Here is a 23120-nt window from a genome sequence, read left to right on the forward strand (position 1 = left end):
AGCTGGAGTTTCTAAAATAATGATGCTTTTCAGCTTGCTTCCTATTTCAGTACTAAGGTTGATTTGAGGATAAAATGATTAAAACCTTTAATAGCTTTCAAATATACTCTGAATAGAATCCAGAATGTTCAACAAACACCGCATGATTTGCCTCCTGTCTACTTTTTCATTTCAACTTGTGTCATTTTCCAACTGAAGACACGTTCCAACCACATAGTCTGTTCATATTCTTGAATAATTTGAGCCATTTCTAGCCTCAGGGATTTGGGCATGTAGTGTCCCTAACTCTCCACATTTTTCAATCTTTAGTTTAAATCTCACTTTCTCAGACACAACTTCCCTGGACTTGAATTTATGTGAAGCCTGAAACTATAATCTCTTTATTATTATTATTATTATTATGCTTGTATATCTAACATAATCTGTAGTTAGGCATTTACTTGTTTAACATTATTCTAGTCTATAGTCTATCTAATGGTGTAAATCCCTATCCCTCTCTGTCCACTTCCCACATATGTACCATTAACTTTCAACTAGTATTTTGGCATTGTTTTTCTTTTTTAAATATAATAAAATCATGAGTCCTTAAAGAATAATTCTATTCTTGGTATCCAGAGCTATTATTAAGTTATTCTTTAAACAAACAATGGAGTTTCATTTTACTCATATCTCTCTTAATTTGAGAATTCTGGTCTAGAATATCAATCACATTTACACACAGTAAACCAGTTGCTGTCAACAAGATTTATTTAAGAAAATTCAGCAAAGTGGAAACAGACCAGTTTTAAAAGTTGGTATCAGAAAAGAATGAAGATGTATGTCCTTGAATTGCTAACCAAAAGTATAAGAAGAGTGCTGTATCAGTGCTTAAGACCTGAAAAATATTGACAAAAATTCAGGAAAGAAATTTTAAAGAAAAAATTAAATTGATTCACATGTTTATATACAATATTGTTTTTGACAAATGTACACATTTGTAAAATATCAGTTTTGCCTTAGTCTGCATCCAACATGAGCCAGGAACCCTGTAATATTTCTTATATTTATTACAAGTGGATGCTAAACAATTACTAAATAACCTTAATTCTTCTATGAGTGAGGACTGGAAATATATTTTTAATAAAAGAGAATCATTGGTTGCATACTAATAAAATATCTGTTTAGAATAAGCATTTAAGGTCTTTTAATACTACAATAATTGTTTTTGAGATACATTGTTAATTTGATTATCTTTGTCTCTTTAACTCACATTAAAATATGCTATTAAGGATAACTAAAATAAATAGTCTAGATGCAGCAGGGAGTGAGCTTTCTTTATTGCTCTCTCTTAATACCCCTGAAGACTGAGATTAAAGATTTTATATTAAAATAAGTAATTATTGAATAACTCAATTAAACTTTGTGCTAGTAGGGGAACTCCTGTGTTGCTGAGTTTTTTAAGTTTCCATAAATATATTGTGCTATATGACCACTATTCTTAAACATCTGTATTTTCTAAGTTTTATACTTGCCTTAAATGCTCACATTCTTTCATTTATTAAGATTTTTGCTTGTTGGACAAACTTCTTAGATGTTAAAACTAGCTATCTAGGCTATTGCACAATTCTCTGTGGCATTTTTGTTGTTCTTTTTATTGCTTTCAAATCAGGAACTCATATGGTTCTTCTTTCAGTAGTTTAAAGACACCCATTTCAGTTATGAAAGTGTCTTCCTTATGGTTTAGGGTATCTAGATCACGGTAGTTCCTGACAGTGCTTCAGTGTCCTTTGTTACAGATTCTGTTCTATTATTTTCAGACAAATCTTCTTTTGTCATAGTAGGTGAATCTTCCATGCGGTTCATAGCTACTGATGCAGGGATAAAGAAGTCATATCTGGATTCAACAGCAGTAAGAAAAACGGGATGGCTCTCTGCTTCATTTATCATATCTCTCTCCATCCAAACACTGACTCCATCTGTAGACTCTTCATCAGTTAGCAGAATATCTTCTGGGTTATCTTTTTCTCTTTCACCAGTGATAGTGAGTTCAAACACAGCGATGAACTTTTCCTCATCAGAATCAGTTAGTTTAGGCAAAGCATTGGGGTCATTTTCAGGAAGGATTAGGTCAATTTCAGTTATTTTCTCTTCTGTAAGGGTGATTATGTCTGGAATAGTGTGAAGTTTTTTTCAGTAGCTGGAGCGATTTCAGCCTCAGGGATAGAGGAGTCAGTGATATCAACAGCCTCATCAGCAGTGACATTGAACTTAACTGTGGAAATATAATTGTTAATACCAGGTTCACCCATTGTAGCTGGAAGGATAGGGGTATCAGCAATGCTGGCTGTGCTTTCCTTTAGTGTGCCAGAGACTTCAGGAGTTAGTGAGACATCTTCATACCCTGGGTCAATGGTATCCAAGAGAATATCTTCTTTTGCCATGTCAGTGTAAAAATCTATTAAGGAAATAGCAGCTGGTGATGATATATTACCAGTTTTCATGGGCATGAAGTTTTCAGTAATAGACCCATTAGTCATTGGATTTTTAGTGTCTGTCAGAGTGGCAACTTCTTTCTCCAGATGGGGTTCAACTTCACGTTCTAATTTTAGTCTTTCCTTTGGAGCTGTAAGCTTGTTGCCTGTAATTGTTGAAAAATCACTTTCTAGCACATAGTCATTTACTCAAGTAATGTGGTCTCCTTCTGAAGTAATAGTTGTTTCTGATTTAAGAATAGTGTTGTTAGCTCCAAAGAAAATGGTTGCTTCAGTTGTTGTCTTAGTGTTTTCTGTTGGAGGATGAGAATAAATTTTTGGCAAACCATCTTCAGCCATGGGACAAAGTGGCACCATGCACACTCAGAGGTCTTTCCCTGGGCTCTGTGATATCCCTAGGCAGGAGAGTGGTGTTCTTTATAGTGACTGAAGCATTGGTCATCATGGTGATTGTTGCATCAACCACAGGGCCAATGGCACTGGCTCTCCTTGGAGGTTGTTTCTGTGCTCTGATTGGGCACTGTTATGATTACTGGTTTTAGATGAAAAGACAATTTAGAAATAATCACATTGTATTAGTTTCAGATGTACAATGTAATGATTCAATATTTGTATATGTTGCAAAATGGTCACCGTGATAAGTCCAGCTAGCATCTGTCACCATACATACTTATATTTTTTTTTCTTGTGATGAGAACTTTCACAATCTACTCTCAAATATGCAGTATGGTATTATTAACTATGGTCACCATGCTGTATATTACATCCTCAACCTTATTCATTTTATAACTGGAAATTTGTACCTTTGACTTCCTAGAGTTTCAACTTTTTGATGGAAGAGATCATGCTTTATAATTTTTATTCCCTTCCCCTCAATACACACACAAACACATAAGCACACACACACACACACATTAACATAGTCCTAGGCATAAAAAAACAAAATATCTTCAAACCAGATAGGAATTACAGTACTCTTGCCAGTGTTGGAACATTAGTTATAGTGAGCTCTGTGGTGGTGGTAGGGTTGGTGACATGGGAGTGGTTGCAGTGAAAATAGCAATGTTATACTCAGTAATGGTATTAGGAGTTGGATTTTGGATAGGCATGGTAACAGCAGGAGATGGCTTAGAATAAGCAGTTGAAAATATTTTAAGAATATTTTGTAAGAATTCTAACATGGTAGGTTTCTAAGACACATATTTGGTCTATAGAAAAACATTGTTGAAACCTATCATGCTGAGACGATTTAGTTCTTGTTAGATCTGCTGGGGCTATTCTTGTTTGAAATTGATATTGCTGAATTTCCCTAAATTGAGTTGAACAAGGATGGCTTGGGTTAGTAGTCTTGGAGAATTTAGAGGTTTTGATCAGTGTGGTAGAATTTGAATTGATGTAAACAGCTAAGGAAGGGGAATATTTGCTGTTAAATTTGCTGTCATTTGAATAGATCTTGTCAAGTGATTGTGGTCGGGATGAGGCAGATTTGTATAGTTGAGATGGAGGTCAATATGGCACAACACAGATAGGTCCAATCCATAGTGAGAGGTTCAAGTTAGGTGGATGGTTGTAAGATACATGCCATGGTGGCTGATCAGGTATTTCTTGACCCTTGTCAAGTTAAAAGAAAAAAAACCAACTCTCTTTCCCCACTCCAGTTACCAATTATGTTTTGGGGATATGAAAAAAAAAAATCAAATCCATGAGCCTTTCCTTAAACTCTTCCTAATTGATATTCTTTCTGTAGCTACATATTTAGATGCTCTAATCTTTATGTTTGACAAGAATGATTTTGAACTTGGAGTACTACCCACAATACAGTTCCTGGATTATTTTAAAAGATTTGATTCATTTTCGGTTTCTAGGATTTCTAGAGAGAAAATCAATTTAGTAGATCAGATGTCACTGGACAGATTTTGTCTTAATTGGACCTGAGGCTTCAAATTTATCTTAAAGATCCTCTTTTAAATTCTAATAAGGTTAACTATATTAATAATTACATAACATTTAATAATTTACAACAAAATTAATGGGTCAAATATCGATTCAATAATTTTATATTTTATGTGCTTTATAAATCTCTGTTCTGCGATGGACTCTGTATAATCAATGTGCTTAATAACCTTATTTTACTTTTTAAAAATTTAATGCATAATTATAGTTTCAAACAATTCTGGTAAATGATAAGGCACAAACTTTTCTAAATAAGCTGAAAGTGTTAATGGAGGGTCATTGGAAGATTTTACACAAAAGAACCATCCCATTCTCACTTTCCAAATAACATATAAGCAATTTTTGATGACCCTGGTGAAACTACTCAAGTGGTGCCTGTCTAGGCTGACCCCCTTGTGAGTTGCTGATTTACTGCCAAAATGTAAAATATAACTTACAATTTCAAGACAGCATCTTTTTTCCCCTCTATTTTCTTCTTATCACAATTCTCATTTTTCCTTTGTTTGTTGAAAACAGTGTCCCTCACTTTCATGCAAATAACTAAATTTCTCAAAGTTATTCTTTGACAATATTTTAACAATTTTTAGAGCTATATAATATTTATTCTGGCTTTGGTTTTGGTCATATGAATTTATTGGTGTTAAAAAATATGAACTCCAGTCTAATTTTTCCTTTGGAAAATATGATTTATTTTATGATCATTTGCTTCACAATGTGGTTTCAAAAACACTGTTGATGACAGTTAAAAATAATTGATGAGGGCTTCCCTGGTGGCACAGTGGTTGAGAGTCTGCCTGCCGATGCAGGGGACATGGGTTCGTGCCCCAGTCCAGGAAGATCCTACATGCTGCAGAGCAGCTGGGCCCATGAGCCATGGCCACTGAGCATGCGTGTCCAGAGCCTGTGCTCTGGGAGAGGCCACAATGGGAGAGGCCACAACAGTGAGAGGCCCACGTACCACAAAAAAAAAAAATTGATGAGATCAACATGGTTTAAATGACCTCTTTAGTTTACCAATTTCATAAAATAATTTCTCATTTATTTAAACAAGACCTCCAAGCAGTACCTGGATAACATATTTACTTTTGTATTTGATAGAGCATTATTAAAAAAACATAAAAGCACTGTAAGTCTCTCTTTTTTTTTTTTTGTGGTACACGGGCCTCTCACTGTTGTGGCCTCTCCTGTTGTGGAGCACAGGTTCCGGGCGTGCAGGCTCAGTGGCCATGGCTCACGGACCCAGACGTTCTGCAGCATGTGGGATACTCCCGGACTGGGGCAGGAACCCATGTCCCCTGCATCAGCAGGCCAACTCTCAACTACTGTGCCACCAGGGAAGCCCTCACTTTTTACTTATTGCAAAGGCCTATTTGCAGTTATGTTTAATGAAAAGATTTTACTGAATTTTACATGTTTCAAAACTTGCTTACCAATGGACAGATCATCCAAACAGAAAATTAATAAGGGAACACAAGCTTTAAATGACACAATAGACCAGGTAGATTTAATTCAGATTTATAGGACATTCCATCCAAAAACAGGAGATTACACTTTCTTCTCAAGTGCACACTGAACATTTTCCAGGATAGATCACATCTTGGGTCACAAATCAAGACTCAGTAAATTTAAGAAAATTGAAATCATATCAAGCATCTTTTCTGATGACAACACTATGAGATTAGAAGTCAATTACATGGAAAAAATGTAAAACACAAACACATGGAGGCTAAACAATACGTTACTAAATAACCAAGAGATCGCTGAAGAAATCAAAAAATACCTAGAGACAAATGACAATGAAAACACGATGACACAAAATCTATGGGATGCAGCAAAAGCAGTTCTAAGATGGAAGTTTATAGCAATACAATCCTACCTCAAGAAACAACAAACGTCTTAAATAAACAATCTAACACTACACCTAAAGGAATTAGAGAAAGAAGAGCAAACAAAACACAAAATTAGTAGAAGGAAAGAAATCATAAAGATCAGAGCAGAAATAAATGAAATAGAAACAAAGAAAACAATAGCAAAGATCAATAAAACTAAAAGGTTCTTTGAGAAGATAAACAAAATTGATAAACCATTAGCCAGACTCATCAAGAAAAAGAGGGAGAGGACTCAAATCAATAAAATTAGAAATGAAAAAGGAGAAGTTACAACAGACACTGCAGACAGGCAAAGCATCCTAAGAGACTACTACAAGCAACTGTGTCATATAAAATGGACAACCTGGAAGAAATGGACAAATTCTTAGAAAGGTTTAACTTTCCAAGATTGAACCAGGAAGAAATAGAAAATATGAAAAGACCAATCACAAGTAATAAAATTGAGACTGTGATTAAAAATATTCCAACAAACAAAAGTCCAGGACCAGAAGGCTTCACAGGGGAATTCTATGAAACATTTAGAGAAGAGCTAACACCCATCCTTCTCAAACTCTTCCAAAAAATTGCAGAGGAAGAAAAACTCTCAAACTTATTCTATGAGGCCACAATTACCCTGATACCAAAACCAGACAAAGATGTCACAAAGAAAGAAAATTACAGGCCAATATCACTGATGAACATAGATGCAAAAATCCTCAACAATATATTAGCAAACAGAATCCAACAACGCACTAAAAGTATCATACACTATGATCAAGTGGGATTTATCCCAGAGATGCAAGGATTCTTCAATATATGTAAATCAATCAATGTGATACACCATATTAACAAATTGAAGAAGAAAAACCATATGATCATCTCAATAGATGCCAAAAAAGCTTTCGACAAAATTCAACACCCATTTATGATAAAAAAATCTCTCCAGAAAGTGGGCATAGAGGGAACCTACTTCAACATAATAAAGGCCATATATGACAAACCCGCAGCATACATCATTCTCAATGGTGAAAACCTGAAAGCATTTCCTCTAAGATCAGGAACAAGACAAGGATGCCCACTCTCACCACTATTATTCAACATAGTTTTGGAAATCCTAACCATGGCAATCAGAGAAGAAAAAGAAATAAAAGGAATACAACTTGGAAAAGAAGAATTAAAACTCTCACTGTTTGCAGATGACATGATACTATACATAGAGAAACCTAAATATGCCACCAAAAACTACTAGAGCTAATCAATGGATTTGGTAAAGTTACAGGATATAAAATTAATGCACAGAACTCTCTTGCATTCCTATAAACTAATGATGAAAAATCTGAAAAAGAAATTAAGGAAACACTCCCATCTACCATTGCAACAAAAAGAATAACATACCTAGGAATAAACCTACCTAGGCAGACAAAAGACCTGTATGCAGAAAACTATAGGACACTGATGAAAGAAATTAAAGATGATACAAACAGATGGAGAGATATACCATGTTCTTGGATTGGAAGAATCAATATTCTGAAAATGACTCTATTACCCAAAGCAATCTACACATTCAGTGCAATCCCTATCAAGTTACCAATGGCATTTTTTACAGAACTAGAACAAAAAATCTTAAAATTTGTATGGAGACACAAAAGACCCTGAATAGCCAAAGCAGTCTTGAGGGAAAACAACTGAGCTGGAGGAATCAGACTCCCTGACTTCATACTATACTACAAAGCTACAGTAATCCACACAATATAGTACTGGCACAAAAACAGAAATATAGATCAATGGAAAAGGATAGAAAGCCCAGAGATAAACCCATGCACCTCTGGTCAATTAATCTATGACAAAGGAGGCAAGGATATACTTTGGAGAAAAGACAGTCTCTTCAATAAGTGGTGCTGGGAAAACTGGACAGCTACATGTAAAAGAATGAAATTAGAACACTCCGTAACACCATACACAAAAATAAACTCAGTATGGATTAAAGACCTAAATGTAAGAGCAGACACTATAAAACTCTTGGAGGAAAACATAGGAAGAACACCCTTTCACATAAATCACAGCAAGATCTTTTTGGATCCACCTCCTAGAGTAATGGAAATAAAAATAAACAAACGGGACCTAATGAAACTTAAAAACTTTTGCACAGCAAAGGAAACTACAAACAAGATGAAAAGACAACCCTCAGAATGTGAGAAAATATTTGCAAATGAAGCAACTGACAGAGGCTTAATCTCCAAAATTTACAAGCAGCACATGGAGCTCAATTTTAAAAAAACAAGCACCCCAATCCAAAAATGGGCAGAAGACCTAAATAGACATTTCTCCAAAGAAGATATACAGATTGCCAACAAACACATGAAAGAATGCTCAGCATCATTACTTATTAGAGAAATGCAAATCAAAACTACAATGAGATATCATCTCATACTGGTCAGAATGGCCATCATCCAAAAATCTACAAAGAATAAATGCTGGAGAGGGTGTGGAGAAAAGGGAACCCTCTTGCACTGTTGGTGGCAATGTAAATTGATACAGCCACTATGGATAACAGTATGAAGGCTCCTTAGAAAACTAAAAATAGAACTACCATATGACCCAGCAGTCCCCCTACTGGGCATATACCCTGAGGAAAGTATAATTCAAAAAGAGTCATGTACCACCATGTTCATTGTAGCTCTATTTACAGTAAACAAGATATGGAAGCCACCTAAGTGTCCATCAACAGATGAATGGATAAAGAAGTTGTGGAACATACATACAATGGAATATTACTCAGCCATAAAAAGAAACAAAACTTAGTTATTTGTAGTGAGGTGGATGGACCTAGAGTGTGTCATTCAGAGTGAAGTAAGTCAAAAAGAGGAAACCAAATACCATATGCTAACACATACATATGGAATCTGAAAAAAAAAATGGTTCTGAAGAACATAGGGGCAGGACAGGAAAAAAGACCCAGACAAACAGAATGGACTTGAGGGCACGCGGAGGCAGAAAGGTAAACTGGGATGAAGTGAGAGAGTGGCATGGACTTATATGTACTACCAAATGTAAAATAGATAGCTAGTGGGAAGTAGCCACAGAGCACAAGGAGATCAACTCGGTGCTTTGTGACCACCTAGGTGGGATGGGGAGGATGGGAGGGAGATGCAAGATGGAGGAAATATGGGGATATATGTGTATGTATAGCTGATTCACTTTGTTATAAAGCAGAAACTAACACACCATTGTAAAGCAATTATACTCCAATAAACATGTTAAAAGAAGAAAAAAGAATACACTCAATCTTTCAGGTCCATTTTTGTTCATCTGTCCCATTTATTACATTTATAGCCTTTATTATAATAATATAGGCATCTGGCCATTACTCCATTTAGCACATTAGGAAGATTAAGAAGAGGACAGGCCATCATTTCCTTTTTCTAAATAGTGTGGTAGAGTTAAGATAACATAATATTGATACAGTAATTTGGTTATCACTCTGTTGGCATTCAGCTTTCCTTCCTTGAAAACTGAGATTAAGTTATAAAAAGCATTATATATTTATACATTAAATTGCTGTGATTGGTACGATTTTCAGTAATTTTCTTGAGTTTTAAATTGACCTTTGGTAATTCGGTTTATGATCAGTAATAAACTGCTAAGGTCAACATTTTTTCCCCTAGATTTTGGTAGGGAACGTCTAGATTATTTAATCCTATTAAATGGGTATTTCAGTTTCAATTATTAAAAACCCTTTTATTCCTTTACTTATTCATTGTTTAGCAAACATTTATTTAGCTCTTATAATGTATTGGGCCTTACCTTGGAGAGGCAGTGGTGGGAGAACATAGTTCCTGGGCTCATAGGGCTTACATCCCAGCAGGAGAGGTGGACAGGGAATTATAACAAATAGGAAAGGAATAGGTAGGGGGAAGGATGCTGTGGTAGCACATGAGTCGAGCACTTGATCTTGGAAGTTAAGGAAAGTTTTTCTTAAAGATGTGATATCTAAGCCAAGGAGTCAAATTTTGGTTATGTGATAGGAATTACCCAAAGGATTTGAGCAGCTTCAGAAAAGTGCTGGTGTTGATATTAATACAGCTAAGGTCATCTGGGGAGTTTCTGAGTCACTGGGGTGAATGGTATGAGGATCTAATGGGGAGAGATGAAATAGGAAGGTAGTATTAGTAAGATCATGAAAATTGGCCTTGTCTTGCAGACAGTGAATGTTCTTTACAAATAAGGAAATAAAAATTTATTGACTGTCCAGTGAAAGTAGGGTACTATAATGAATGTTTTAGGCTAAAAGTTTTTGTCCAAGTAGTAAGATAACAAAGGCTGGTGTACTGAATTTCTAGAGTTCAGAACAAAACTCTACCATTTAGTGGCTTTTTTTAATTTAATTTTTTAAAAATTATTTTCATTTTATTTTATTTATTTATTTTTAACATCTTTATTGGAGTATAATTGCTTTACAATGGTGTGTTAGTTTCTGCTTTATAACAAAGTGAATCAGCTATACATATGCATATATACCCATATCTCCTCCCTCTCCCTCTTGTATCTCCCTCCCACCCTCTGTATCCCACCCCTCTAGGTGGTCACAAAGCACGGATCTCCCTGTGCTATGTGGCTGCTTCCCACTAGCTCTCTATTTTACATCTGGTAGTATATATATGTAGTGGCTTTTTTTTTTTTTTTATAGTGGCTTTTTGTTCTTGGGCAAATTAATCTCTCTGAACCTCGGTTTCCTTGTTTATATATGAGCATAATAATAGTGCCTCTCTAAGGGAGTACTATGTGAAATGAATAAAGTAAAACCTGTAAAATACTTGATACAGAGCCTAACACGTATATCAATAAATCAAAAAATGTTATTTTCCACTTTATTATCTGCTACCCAGGGTCACACAGTTAAGAAATTTTGAGCTAAACCTTTAATTCAGTTCTATCTAAATCTAAGGCCTATAAATTTTCACTCTCTTATGTTTAACTACTTTAAAGTTGTGTTCACATATACAAAATGAGGATTAATAAGAAATTATTTTAAGAGGTTATTGATGAAGATTAAGAGGTTTCTATGTGTGAAAGCTCTTTATACATTTTAAAGTGCTAAACAAATATTTATTATATAACTTAACACTGCATTTGTGGAAGACCTAAGAACTTTCAGATAAGGCTGTGCTACAAGACTGAATAATAAGATGTTTTTCTAATCTTATTAGTCTGTGAGGTCCTAGAGGTGGGGAGGAAACATGCTGTATTCACATAGTGGGCATTTGGCAAATAATTGAAAAATGAATATGTGTAAATCTCCAGATCCCATTTCTTTTCTGTGCTAAAGATATAATTTCTCATATAAACTGCCTTCACGTGAATGGACCCTTGCATCTGAAAGTAATTTATCCAAATCCAAAATAACCAATTCACCAATGTATTTTCTTAACACGTAAATAGTAGTTGAGGGATTTACTATGCCATATTACTTACACAGTATACTCTAACTGGTTAATCCAATTGGTACAAAAGATCAGATAATGTCATATCAGGGAGGTAAGTGTTTTATTCAAAATCCTACTTTTAACAACTCTTTTTATTAATGTTATTGTAGTTAGACATATTATTGCATTAATATGAGCCAATATTAAGACAGGAATATTTTTCCTGTTTCACAGTATTTTGTTTCATATTTTATTTCACCACCCAGTGTGGAAATGCTTTTATAGTAGTGTTCACAAGATTAAAAACAAGGATTTTAAAGCAAAATTATCCGTGTTCAATTCCAGTTCCACTTGGGGAAAATTACTTCAATTCTCTTTCATAATAATAATAGTAACAATAATAATAATATGTAGTCCATGAGTAACTATTAAAAGATTGAATATATATGAGCAAAGAGAAAATTGGCTTATGGTCTATAATATATAACTGTTGATTGCTTATTATTATTATTGTTGTTTTGTATCCCATAATAATTCTTATAGTACTTTGAGATAAATGTTTTATTAATTAATGAAATAAATTCTATTTCTTCCATCCTTTAACTTCATTTTTCTAGAAATTAGTAATATTATTAATGGTCATAGCAAATGAAGCCCAGCCATGCCATGTTCCTGACCAGGCCTCTCTTCCAGACTCTAACATTTGAGTGAGAGAGAAGGTAAAGTTTTTTAAACCACTCCTAACAATAGAACATCTATTGAGGGTTTCAGCAAAATAGTGACAGTAAGCCCTTTGTACGGGTTGAGTGATTTGTATTTTTCCTGGCATGATGTGTTAAATATGGAGCAAGCACATACGTGACCCACTCATTTTCCTTGCAATATTTCATTAAGGGAAAAACTGCCATATTTTTGGACTTTGAGTATTCACTAATTTTTGTAGACTGGAAGACCTCAATTCCATAAGCTTCCTTGTGTGTGTGTGTGTGTGTGTGTGTGTGTGTGTGTGTGTGTGTGTGTGCATTTGTATGAATGTGAGTTTGACAGGTGTGAGACTATAGCTTCAAGTCTGGAGGAAACTGGTTCATGCAGGTCAAGAGTCAACTCTTGTTTATTTTGCCATATATCTATCTGTGTTTGTAGTTGTGGTCATCTGTAACCTGTCTGTATCTGGAATTTGCTCTTGGGAATGATCTAGACTAAAATTAGCATTACATTTGGACACCTAAATTTAATGCTACCTCTAGAGTTCTCATGGCTCCCAAGAGTCACTTTGTGGTCTTCTGGAGTTGAACACTATAGCTTAGTTCTTCTCTAGTCCCAATGACTTAGCCATAAATTTAGATGTTCTAGTGTCATCCTGCAGAAGATGTTCTTAATCAGTGTTAAACCATGGACCACTTTGAAAATCAGACGAAATTATGAACTTTGCCTCCAATTAAATGTGTGTACTCAAACTCACACTAAATTTATCTTGGAATATCAAAGTTTCAAATATCCCTGAGGTGTATTCACAAACTATTTCAAATTAAGAGATCCATTGCATTCAATTGGCTTTATTATGCAGGAATCAAAAAATTAAATATGGCATGGATGTAAAATGTAAGGGGAGAAGAGAAAGGAGCCGAATCTGTGAAAATCATATTCTCTCTTCACTGAAGGCAGACAACTGGCTAAAGGACAGTGTGAAGTAGTCACTTGGTTTCAGAAAGACCTAAAAAAATGACAGTTTAGGAATTTAGTTCATAATGTGCTAACAGTTCTCATGATATGTAGACTTTTATTTAGCTTCCGATTTGCCTAATGTCTGTATCAAGGAGTCTATCAAATTAAATATCTAAATTTAAATATTTAAATTCAACATATAGTGAACTGAAATAATTGCCTTCACCTGATATTTACAGAAAGACACAGTCCTATACATTCTTTTTTATAAGTGATATTATACAGTGGTTTTAACTTAGAAATCTAGGTTCATGAGTTTTGAACAAATCTAACTACTGAGATAATGATTATTCTGTTAAAAACAATCATGTAATAATGTATTTTAGATCAATAAAATGGACAATTGAATACTCAATCACTTGTTTTCATGTTGTCTCCATTAATTTTCTCCTTTTGTTTTCAAAAATTTAATGAGTCAAAGATTTATTAACTTATGTTTTTTTTTTTTTCTTACCAGAAGTCTTATTAAACATAACTCAATAATAAAATTTACACATATGCTGATCTTGGGAAATTATAGTTTGTTTTCTGTTTTTTTTTTTTTTGCAAATTAGCCCATATGGAAATAGGCGACATACTAATGAAGCCTTACTATCTGAAATCAAGCAGGTTTGATTTGGTTCCCAGTTTTGAACTTTCTAGCTGTAGTAACTTGCATTTATCGGCTTTGTGTGTGTGTGTGTGAATTCAGGATGGTAATATAATCCATTCCACATGGCTGCTACAGGAATAAACTGAGATAGTTATGTAGTTTTGATTTAGTAAGGACTTGAGATGTTAGTTGAAAATAAATTTTAGTATTTACTAATTTTACTTTATCTTTTCTAAAGCATTACAGTTCATGATTGATCACTTTTTACAACTCATTCACAATATGCTTTCTCACTTGAACCTCATAGCAACCAAAATTATGAGAAAATGAAAGTTCATTGAGAGTAATGACTTGCCTAAGATCACACAATGGAAGAAGCAGCCTTCTCTGATTTAATGCTTTTACCACTATGTCACACTGAGTTGTATCTTAAATCAAAAAGCTACATGGGAAGCCTATCATTTCCTTTCACTCTATTCATACCAAAATTAGAGTGCAAGAACACTGTTGAATGCAAGAACACTGTTATACAATTAAAATGTATTTAAACTCATATCCTGTATACACTGTTCTAAGGAGTTGCATTTCTGAGATAAGTAAAATCATGAGTTTAATAGTCATTTACTCCACTGTCTCTGTCTGTGAATAGGAATAAAATAAAACAAATAGATTCTAGGAGTGTTCCAGTTGTTGAAAAAAGTTTGATTAAAAAGTTCCCAATTTTTCTTCATTTTGTAAAATACGATTATTTTTCATTTCTTGTTGGAAAAGAATCTAGTGTATCAATGCTAAGGCACCACCAAATTAAAGTTATAATTAGCCTGCTCCCGTAACAGATTTAATTTATCCATCTATACTATTTTAGATTTTATGATTGTTTTGATAAATCCATGAATCTTGTCTATTATTCATTTTGTCTTTTGCTCATTTACCTGTGTTGTCTTCTTTGATGTTTCCTTAGTTTTTAGACCACAGGTGAAGTAACTTGGACTGTGGTGGTCTCAGGTGTACTCATGATGAATTCTGAGGAAGCTTCTGGAGTAACTACAGTGTTCACTATTGGTTCAGTGGTAGGTATAAGTGTAGGCTCAACAGTAGCAATGGTACTGATGATAGGGATGACTGTTTTATCCTGAGTTTTCTTCGGTGGAATGGCAAGAAATGATGGACGTGGGTGTGGGTGATGTGCCACAGTAGATGGGTAGATATTTGGCAGGAATTGCCATTGAGGAATTTGGGCATGTGGCCTAACTGCAACTGGCTTTGCATAATATGGGTAAGGCATAAATTGGTTATTAATTAGTACAGCTGGTCTGTGCTGGTAGTAATTGAGTCCATAACTAGGATACCTACTCAGCACATAATGAATTGGGATATATTTTACTGTTTTTTCTTTGAACAATCTTTCATCATTCTCACAGCGCTGCAAAAAGAATAAATTATGCAGAATAGTATTATTGTAGGCTAGAATGAAGAGATGTCTTAAATCAGAAGTTTTTGAAATACAATGTTACAGTATTTGATGTTAAGTAAGTACAACATTGGACATAGTGAACCCAACAACCATATTTTACGAGATATGGATTTGTACACTTCCCTTCCACTTCTTGATTTTCAACAAATGTTAAAAATAACATTAGTTTAAAAAAAATTAGATGAGCTAATCCATAATGTAAATCACATTGACCAGAGTTTGGCATACACAAAACGTGCTCAGTAAATGCTGTACATTATAAGTACCACAGCTAGACCAGTCTCATAGAGTGCTTTGACATACAGTATACAAACATACTACACACAGAAAAAACTACGTATATATTTTTCCTTATACGTGTATATATACATTCTCACTGCATGTTTGTAATTGTATTTTATTTATCGAAGGATTAGGCTGAGGGCACATTTTTTTCTAAACTAATTATAGCAGAATAGTAAAATACTGTGATATGGATTTCTGGATTTATACTTTGGATTTTTTTCAGCCTAGTTTTATCCATTAAAGATCAGTTAGGAAATTTTCTATTTTTATTTGCTTCAGTTCTGTTAATTATGTGCAGTTATAAAAATACGTCGTTAGATCTTTCCATATAAATAGAAACAAATCAACAAAATTACACTGCAAAGCAAGCTTTTCTCATGAATGGAGACCTATTCATTCAAACAGATTGGTGAAACAAAAGGTAGAAGTAAATACAAGTGTATGAGAAGTATTCAAAGAAGGGTCAGAGAGGGATCTTTCCCCAACTCTTAAAAAGTAGACAGGAGAAATATTAAACTTTGCTTTTGTTTTCATTTTTTCCCACTACTAAATTCTGAGAGGGTTTTCTCATGTTGCCAAATACATATGAAAATCAAAAGACATGACTTGGCCTACAAAATGATACTGAGATTTTCAGATAAACATTGAGGTTGATTCATATGATTGGTTGTTGAAGTGATGTTTTTTACAAGGATTATTAGATTATTTCATGGAGTTTAAATATTTACTTAGTGTTTAGACAGAAGTATTTTAATATCATTAAACTTTGCATAATATTATACTTTGGAGTTCATATCTCTATGGGAAACATTTAAACTTACTGTTGATTGTTCCTGGTTTTGCCCCTCTGCACTCTGGTGAGATTCAGAGAAAGAATGAGAAATAAGAAGTTAAAAAAAGCAAGACAGAGTCTAGATTTTCTTGTGGCTTTAAAAATGTCTTTTATATCAAAGACAAAACATTTTTTTGTTTTTATTTTAGTATTGTAAAATATTATAAAGCACTTTCCATGGTTATCTAACCATAGTCTGTGAACCACTCAAGAAGTGACATAAATATACTAACTAAAATAGTAATAATGAGCTCCATGGATAAGTTGTCTTTAAAAATCACTGTTTAGGGAGAAAAATTCAAGGTTGAAAAGAATATGATCATTTGACCCCAACAAATGTAATACATGATATTTGCTTAAATGAAGAACATGAACAACCTATATTCAGTTTGTACTGAATATACATTGTTAAAAATAAGAGGAGCATTGAGCATATTTTTCTGTTTTTGTTCTCCTACTAAGATGATTTATGAGGTTTTCTTGATTAAAAATATCTAGCAAAACGTCAGTATATAAGTGTATAAATAATACCATTTAAAAAATCAAATTTTGTGTATTTATAGTGTTTTTCTTAATTCTGGATTACAACCTTCATAGGAAATCAGGAGTTAGCAATTTTATGAAGCTTTAAAACTCACAAAAGTTTGATAAAGTTTTGAGTGAGTTCATAATGGTAAATATTTTAAAAATGACAGTTCTAGTTTAAGACTCTACACATATCACTTGGATATAAAAGACCCTACAAAACTTTTGGAAGTTGTAGGTATAGAAAATCAGAGATTAGAAAAAAAATACTGGTGTGTAATAAGAGAGACTTATTTTTATAGAAATTTATTAAATCACTAGTTTAAAATTTAGAAAGTTATATAAATATTGAAAGTTTGCCTACATTCAAAAATCCTGAAAATCTAGACATTTAAATATAATACCAATCTATATGTATTCCTGGTATATGTTCATTTTAGTATCTTGTATCTTCTTTTAAAAGAAGTTTGATCTCTCATAGCATTTTTCCATTATATCATAGTTTTCATACTTACATATTCATAGTAGAAATATAAATAATCAATGACTATGTCATGAAATGTTTGTTCTTTATTGTTAACCATTAAAGCTTTTTCCAAAAAATGTTTTATTATAAATAGAGAGATGAATAACATCTGAATATCAGTGGCCTTTTAAATGGTTTTAATTGATTTCTTAAGACAGTTTTTCAAAAATGTGATTTTGGGGGAGAAATCCTTTGATTGAAATTATTAAATTGCTGTACAGAAAATTTATGCCAACTTATAATGCCACCAGTAGGCTATAAGATTGTGCAGTTCATCTCATAATTGCTAGTAATAAATTGTATCTTATTTTTATTTTGGAGAGAAGGAATAAATTTAGCACATAAAAGATGCTATCATATTGCTGTTTTAATTTGTATAATTTTGATTGCTCATAAGATTGGATGGTACAATCTATAAACCTTCATTCTTCTTTTGAATTATTTCTTCATGTCTGTGGGACTTGTAGCTTTATGAAAACCAGAAGGAGTATTTGGGGGCTCAAGTAGCTCAAGAAGAGGTTGCTATAGGTCAGGCAGTTGTGGATCACTTTCTGATTTAAACTTTAATCCTTTTCACTCAAAGAGAAAACCCAAGTTCTAGATATGCAGGTGGCCACAATAAAATCAAATTTCAGAGAATAAATGAAAGAAAATAAATGTGAAAGCCATAGTAATTCAAATATTTAAAAAGTTTGACTCCAAGAATTTACCTAATATAATTATTTGAGATATTAACTTAAAAGAAAATCTAAATTTAATAATAAATGAATTATGAAACAAGGACTAGCACCCTCCCATATTTTAAAATCTAAGAGGAGGTCATAAAACATGAGATGTTTGCCTTCTGTACTTGCTATTGGCAAATAAGTGCCTGGGATCCCCAAACGAACATGAAAATAAAACAGAGCAATAGGCAAAACAATAAGGAAAACAAGTCGAAAAAATTAAAAGAAAAAAAAAATCCAAACATTTTTCTTGTTCCAATAGCCTTGATACACAGCATGTAATTCAAGAAAATGCCTGAAAATCATAGAGTTGTTTGTGGATATAAGCCCTGAGAAGGAGTCTCAATTGACATAATGGAAAGATTATAACAAAAATTACAATATGTTTGAATGTTAAAAGTACCTGTCAAGTTATTTGAAATTGGTAAAAAAAAAAAAAAAAAAGCTTAAACAAGCTCCTAATATTTTAAGAATTTAGTCCCTTAAGGGATTGGAGTCTGCATGAGATAGGAATTTAATTAAAAACATTTCTAAAAAAAGAAAAAAAAAATTCTGCTCCTGGTCTATGATTTCTGTATTTATTTTTTGTGAATTTTTAGATCACATTATAATTTTAAAATATTTACTGTTTTTTCCCCCAAAATGTATTTTCTCTATCATAAGAGAATTTTAAAGGTTTTCTATACATGATAAACTATGATTTCTTGATTCCTGGAAACCAAAAGTATATTCTGAAGAACATGACTTTAATTTTATAAGAGAAATAAATGTAAAAATAAATTACTATTAGGAAAATATAGTTAGTATGCAGCTGTTTTGTTCCATAAAATATAACTGTATTTAGAAATTTACATAATTAGAGACCTTAAATAAATTTTTAAAAAAGTTTTGATACAAATTGATCAGATGAAATTAACTCACCAAAAAAGGTAGGGTTAATGCCAGGATAGTCACAACTAGGTAAAAACTCTTCATCATTACACCTAAAAATAAAAATTAAAAACATTACATTAGGGCTTCCCTGGTGGCGCACTGGTTGAGAGTCCACCTGCCGATGCAGGGGACACGGGTTCGTGCCCGGGTCCGGGAAGATCCCACATGCCTTGGAGCGGCTGGGCCCATGAGCCATGGCCGCTGAGCCTGCACGTCCGGAGTCTGTGCTCTGCAACGGGAGAGGCCACAACAGTGAGAGGCCCACGTACCGCAAAAAAACAAACAAAAAAAACCACATTACATTAAAAAGGTCTGTTGCTAATAATTTAAGAGTGATTTGGAACAATGTCATCTTTGGTTTAAGGGGAAAGAAAAAGTCAGATTTAGGGGTAGATTTAGCCAATGTGGAAAATCTATTTTATCAAAAGCTTTAGAAAAACCAAACAGTATAAACTGAATGAATTTAATATTTGGTTATATTACTGAAAGTACCATTATAAGGTTAATCATATATTCATTTTACATGCACCAAGAACCTACTAGGAACAAAGCACTGTGTCAAGTGTTGAGATTATCAAGGGGAATTGGTCTTGTCAAGTAACATCAATTTTAGGAAGAGAGTTGCAACACACACAAATCACTGTTAGAGAAAAGAAAGTAGAAAATGTCACAAAAGTGGCTTTCTACAGGTAGAAGTTTTCAGTTAAGAAATCAACAAATTATTTCTGTAGGAGATAGCATTATAGGTGTGACTTGCCCAGGCAGAGATTAATAGAGAGAAACTTCAAGTAAAGGAGAAAGTCTTGGGAATATCTATGGGCATTTGAACAGAAAGAAGGGAAATACAAAGTTGGAAAGAAAGATGAGGGAAGAAAAAGCAGAGGTCTTAAATGCTAGGTTGAAGAATTAGGCATGCCTTTCTAAACAACGGAAAGCAGTTGAGTGGTTTCAGATTAGAGACTGAGGTGACTACACATTCCTTTGGAGAACTGAGTTCTATCTCAGGCTCTATCTCTACTTGTGTAATTTTGTCCAAGTAATTTCCTTTATCTGGGCCTTACTACTGTTACCTATAAACAAAAGTTAGAACTGAAATTTAGGAAATTCTGTAATTCCACGATTAATCTAACAGGAATGTGTAAAATGGAGGACATGGGGAGTATACTGAAACTGCATCTTTCATAATCTGCTTCTCCACTAATCAGAAATGATGTGATTAACTTGATCATTTTAATGAAAAAATATGATATGACAATTACAGTTCTCTGGCTGAAATATTTGAAGAAATAAATTAGCCTTACCTTTGTAAAGGAGTATAGGGTAGACACACATATTTATTTGATTTTTTTAAAAAAATAAATTGATTTTTTAGAAAGATACATATAACACTTCAAACTTTTAATATTTAAATACATATTGTATTTATGAAGCAAATACTAACTACGTCTTGTTGCAGCTATTGTTATTGCTATACTTGTATAGACTTGAAACCTACAAACTGAGTTTTACAAAAGAGGGTCACAGAGTTAAAGTTCAGGCTTGGTAAAGAGAGCACACACCAGACTCCATTCACCTTTGATTTTCAGCTAAGAATGATTAGAAATGCCGTCTACTAAACTGACTTCAGAACTTCTGATGGGATACCATTGGATGGAAAAGAACTCATATGTGATCAAATTTGAACAACCTACAGCATAGGTTATTTCCTCTCAAGTTTCACTGAGAAGAATGGAGTTCCTTATTAATTCTTTACTTGCCAGTTAACTTTTTCTTAATTGAAATAGATTTGACATATAACATTGTGTAAATTTAAGGTGTACAACATGTAGATTTGATGTATTTGTATAATTGTAATATGATTGCAATTGTAGTGATAATTAACACTTCTGTCATGTCACATAATTATCATTTCTTTTTTGTGGTTGGAATAATTAAGATCTAGTCCCTTAGCAAGCTTGATGATTATAATACAGTATAGTGAATATAGAAAACAATATTGTACAATAATCACTGTTTAACTTTTAAGACTGTAGACTGAACAATAATATTTCCATGGTGAATCACAGACTTCTTTACGATTCATGCAAAATTGTAACACAAGCATACTCACACAAAAACAATCTGTAAAATGATAGTAGTTCCCTCATTTTTAGCATAAACAGAAATCAGAGAGATAAAACCATACTTCACTTGTCAGTTACTTAAACCAATGAGTACTTGAATTTGCCTTCATCACTTGGTAAGGAAGAAAAATTTGTGAAACAGAAGAACTATTCAGTTTTCATTAGGATATGTAAGTCATGTTTTTTTTTAAAGCTATATTATAACAAATAAAATTATAACCTTAAGATATAAATAAAATTTTGAAATTAATTAAAGGATCAATCTAGATTATTATGCACTTTCATCTTCCTAAGAAGTTAGCCCTCCACATTTGTCTGTAGGAATAGGTTCATTGTCTTGAACAATGAACCTTTCTTTAGAATTTACATTGTCTTCAGTAGTTTAGCCAGTATCAAACCTTGACTTTAACCCAAAGTGAAGTTAAAAATAAATTTGATGATAACATACAGAATCTAAGGTTTAGGTTAGAAATTAATATCAAAATGATGCCAAGGCATATTCAAGCTTAACAATAAAGTTAAAAAGAAGAAAATGTGCTTCTAAAATAACATTGGTGGTGTTATTACTAACTACTGTGATAAAGAATCATTCTCTCTGAACGTTTTAATATGATTACCTTTTCTTGTGCCCATCAGGTCTTGCTTGGCAGTAGGTTGAGTTGGCCTCTCAGCTGTAGGGAAGACCCAAGGTAAATAACTGGAGACTAATTAAAGGGTGTTAGTGCCTTGTGTCATGCGATTTATATTCCTTCTACATTGCACCCAATAGGAAGACGACAGAAAGGAAAGATTTGATAATAGCAGGACCATCTTTGCGTCTATCTCAGTTAATGAAATGCAGAGGGGGAAATAGAGTTGTCATTCATAAGGTTTGGAAAGAGATTATTTACACTATTTAAAGAATGAATTTTTATATTTTATGAAAAGATATGGAGAAGTTTTAAAAATATTAACTGCATTCTTAATCAACTATACCTATTTGAATTTAAAGCTATTATTAAAATGAAAAATAGCTAACCACAGCACTTTTACATTTCAAATGTTTCTTTTTAATTTAAGACACTGGATATCAAGTGACCCTATATATATTATGGGCTGTGGTTGGTCATATTCTTCCAGAATTACAACCATCAATATTTAAAAACTAGAAAACTGACCCTCTCTTATATACTCAAGAACAACTTCTTACAAGTTATATCCAAATATAAAATAGTTTAATCAATATAAAGTAGGGATCCATTTGCATTTATTCTTCAGTAAGTTCATAGTATAAGCATGCAATAAGCACCTGTTGATTGATTAACCTCTTATGAATCAAAGGTGCACTTAGATTCTTAAATTTCAATAATATAGGTGAACCATTCTGGATGTATAAAATTAAATTATTGAATTAAGAATAATTGTTCTGTTTCAAAGACAGCTCATTCTGACTTACAAAATATATATCATAAAACCACCAATATGGGGAATATTTTGGTAAAATACAGCTAACCAAATAATTTGCCTAGATAATTCAGGGAAGAATACTTTCTTTTGCTTACATTTCTCTGGAAAAAAACATTAACTGTGACTTCACTTTAGCTGTAAAGTCCTGGCCAGATTGAGGTATTTACAGGAATCAATGTAGGACTGCCAGAGTACAAACAAGAAATAACAGCATTGTGT

At 33.2% G+C, this 23120-nt stretch overlaps 2 protein-coding genes across 2 annotated transcripts; both read right to left on the reverse strand.

Annotated features, from left to right (window-relative positions):
- Window positions 1-1639: 1639 nt before the first annotated feature.
- On the reverse strand, window positions 1640-2810 carry CABS1 (calcium binding protein, spermatid associated 1). The gene is given in 3 exon segments (XM_024741594.1): window positions 1640-1734; window positions 1737-2159; window positions 2162-2810. Coding segments are annotated over 3 exon segments (1167 nt in total).
- Window positions 2811-13255: 10445 nt separating this feature from the next.
- Window positions 13256-22132, reverse strand: CSN3 (casein kappa). The gene is made up of 5 exons (XM_024741611.1): window positions 22073-22132; window positions 19321-19382; window positions 16613-16645; window positions 14965-15455; window positions 13256-13429 (listed from the first exon to the last, which is right to left on the reverse strand). Exons 1-4 carry the CDS (start codon window positions 22086-22088, stop codon window positions 14997-14999), a joined length of 570 nt encoding a protein of 189 aa, XP_024597379.1. The 5' UTR covers window positions 22089-22132; the 3' UTR covers window positions 13256-13429; window positions 14965-14996.
- Window positions 22133-23120: the final 988 nt, after the last annotated feature.

Source organism: Neophocaena asiaeorientalis, unplaced genomic scaffold (genome assembly GCF_003031525.2).
Source record: "Neophocaena asiaeorientalis asiaeorientalis breed wild unplaced genomic scaffold, Neophocaena_asiaeorientalis_V1.1 scaffold445, whole genome shotgun sequence".
Classification (NCBI taxonomy): domain Eukaryota; kingdom Metazoa; phylum Chordata; class Mammalia; order Artiodactyla; family Phocoenidae; genus Neophocaena; species Neophocaena asiaeorientalis.

Coding starts and splice junctions, on each gene's coding strand:
- CSN3 (XM_024741611.1), bottom strand. Junction 16,646..19,320: donor CATTAACCCTACCTTTTTTG/GTGAGTTAATTT, acceptor GAATCTCACCAG/AGTGCAGAGGGGCAAAACCA. Junction 15,456..16,612: donor AAAACCAGGAACAATCAACA/GTAAGTTTAAAT, acceptor TTCTTTTTGCAG/CGCTGTGAGAATGATGAAAG.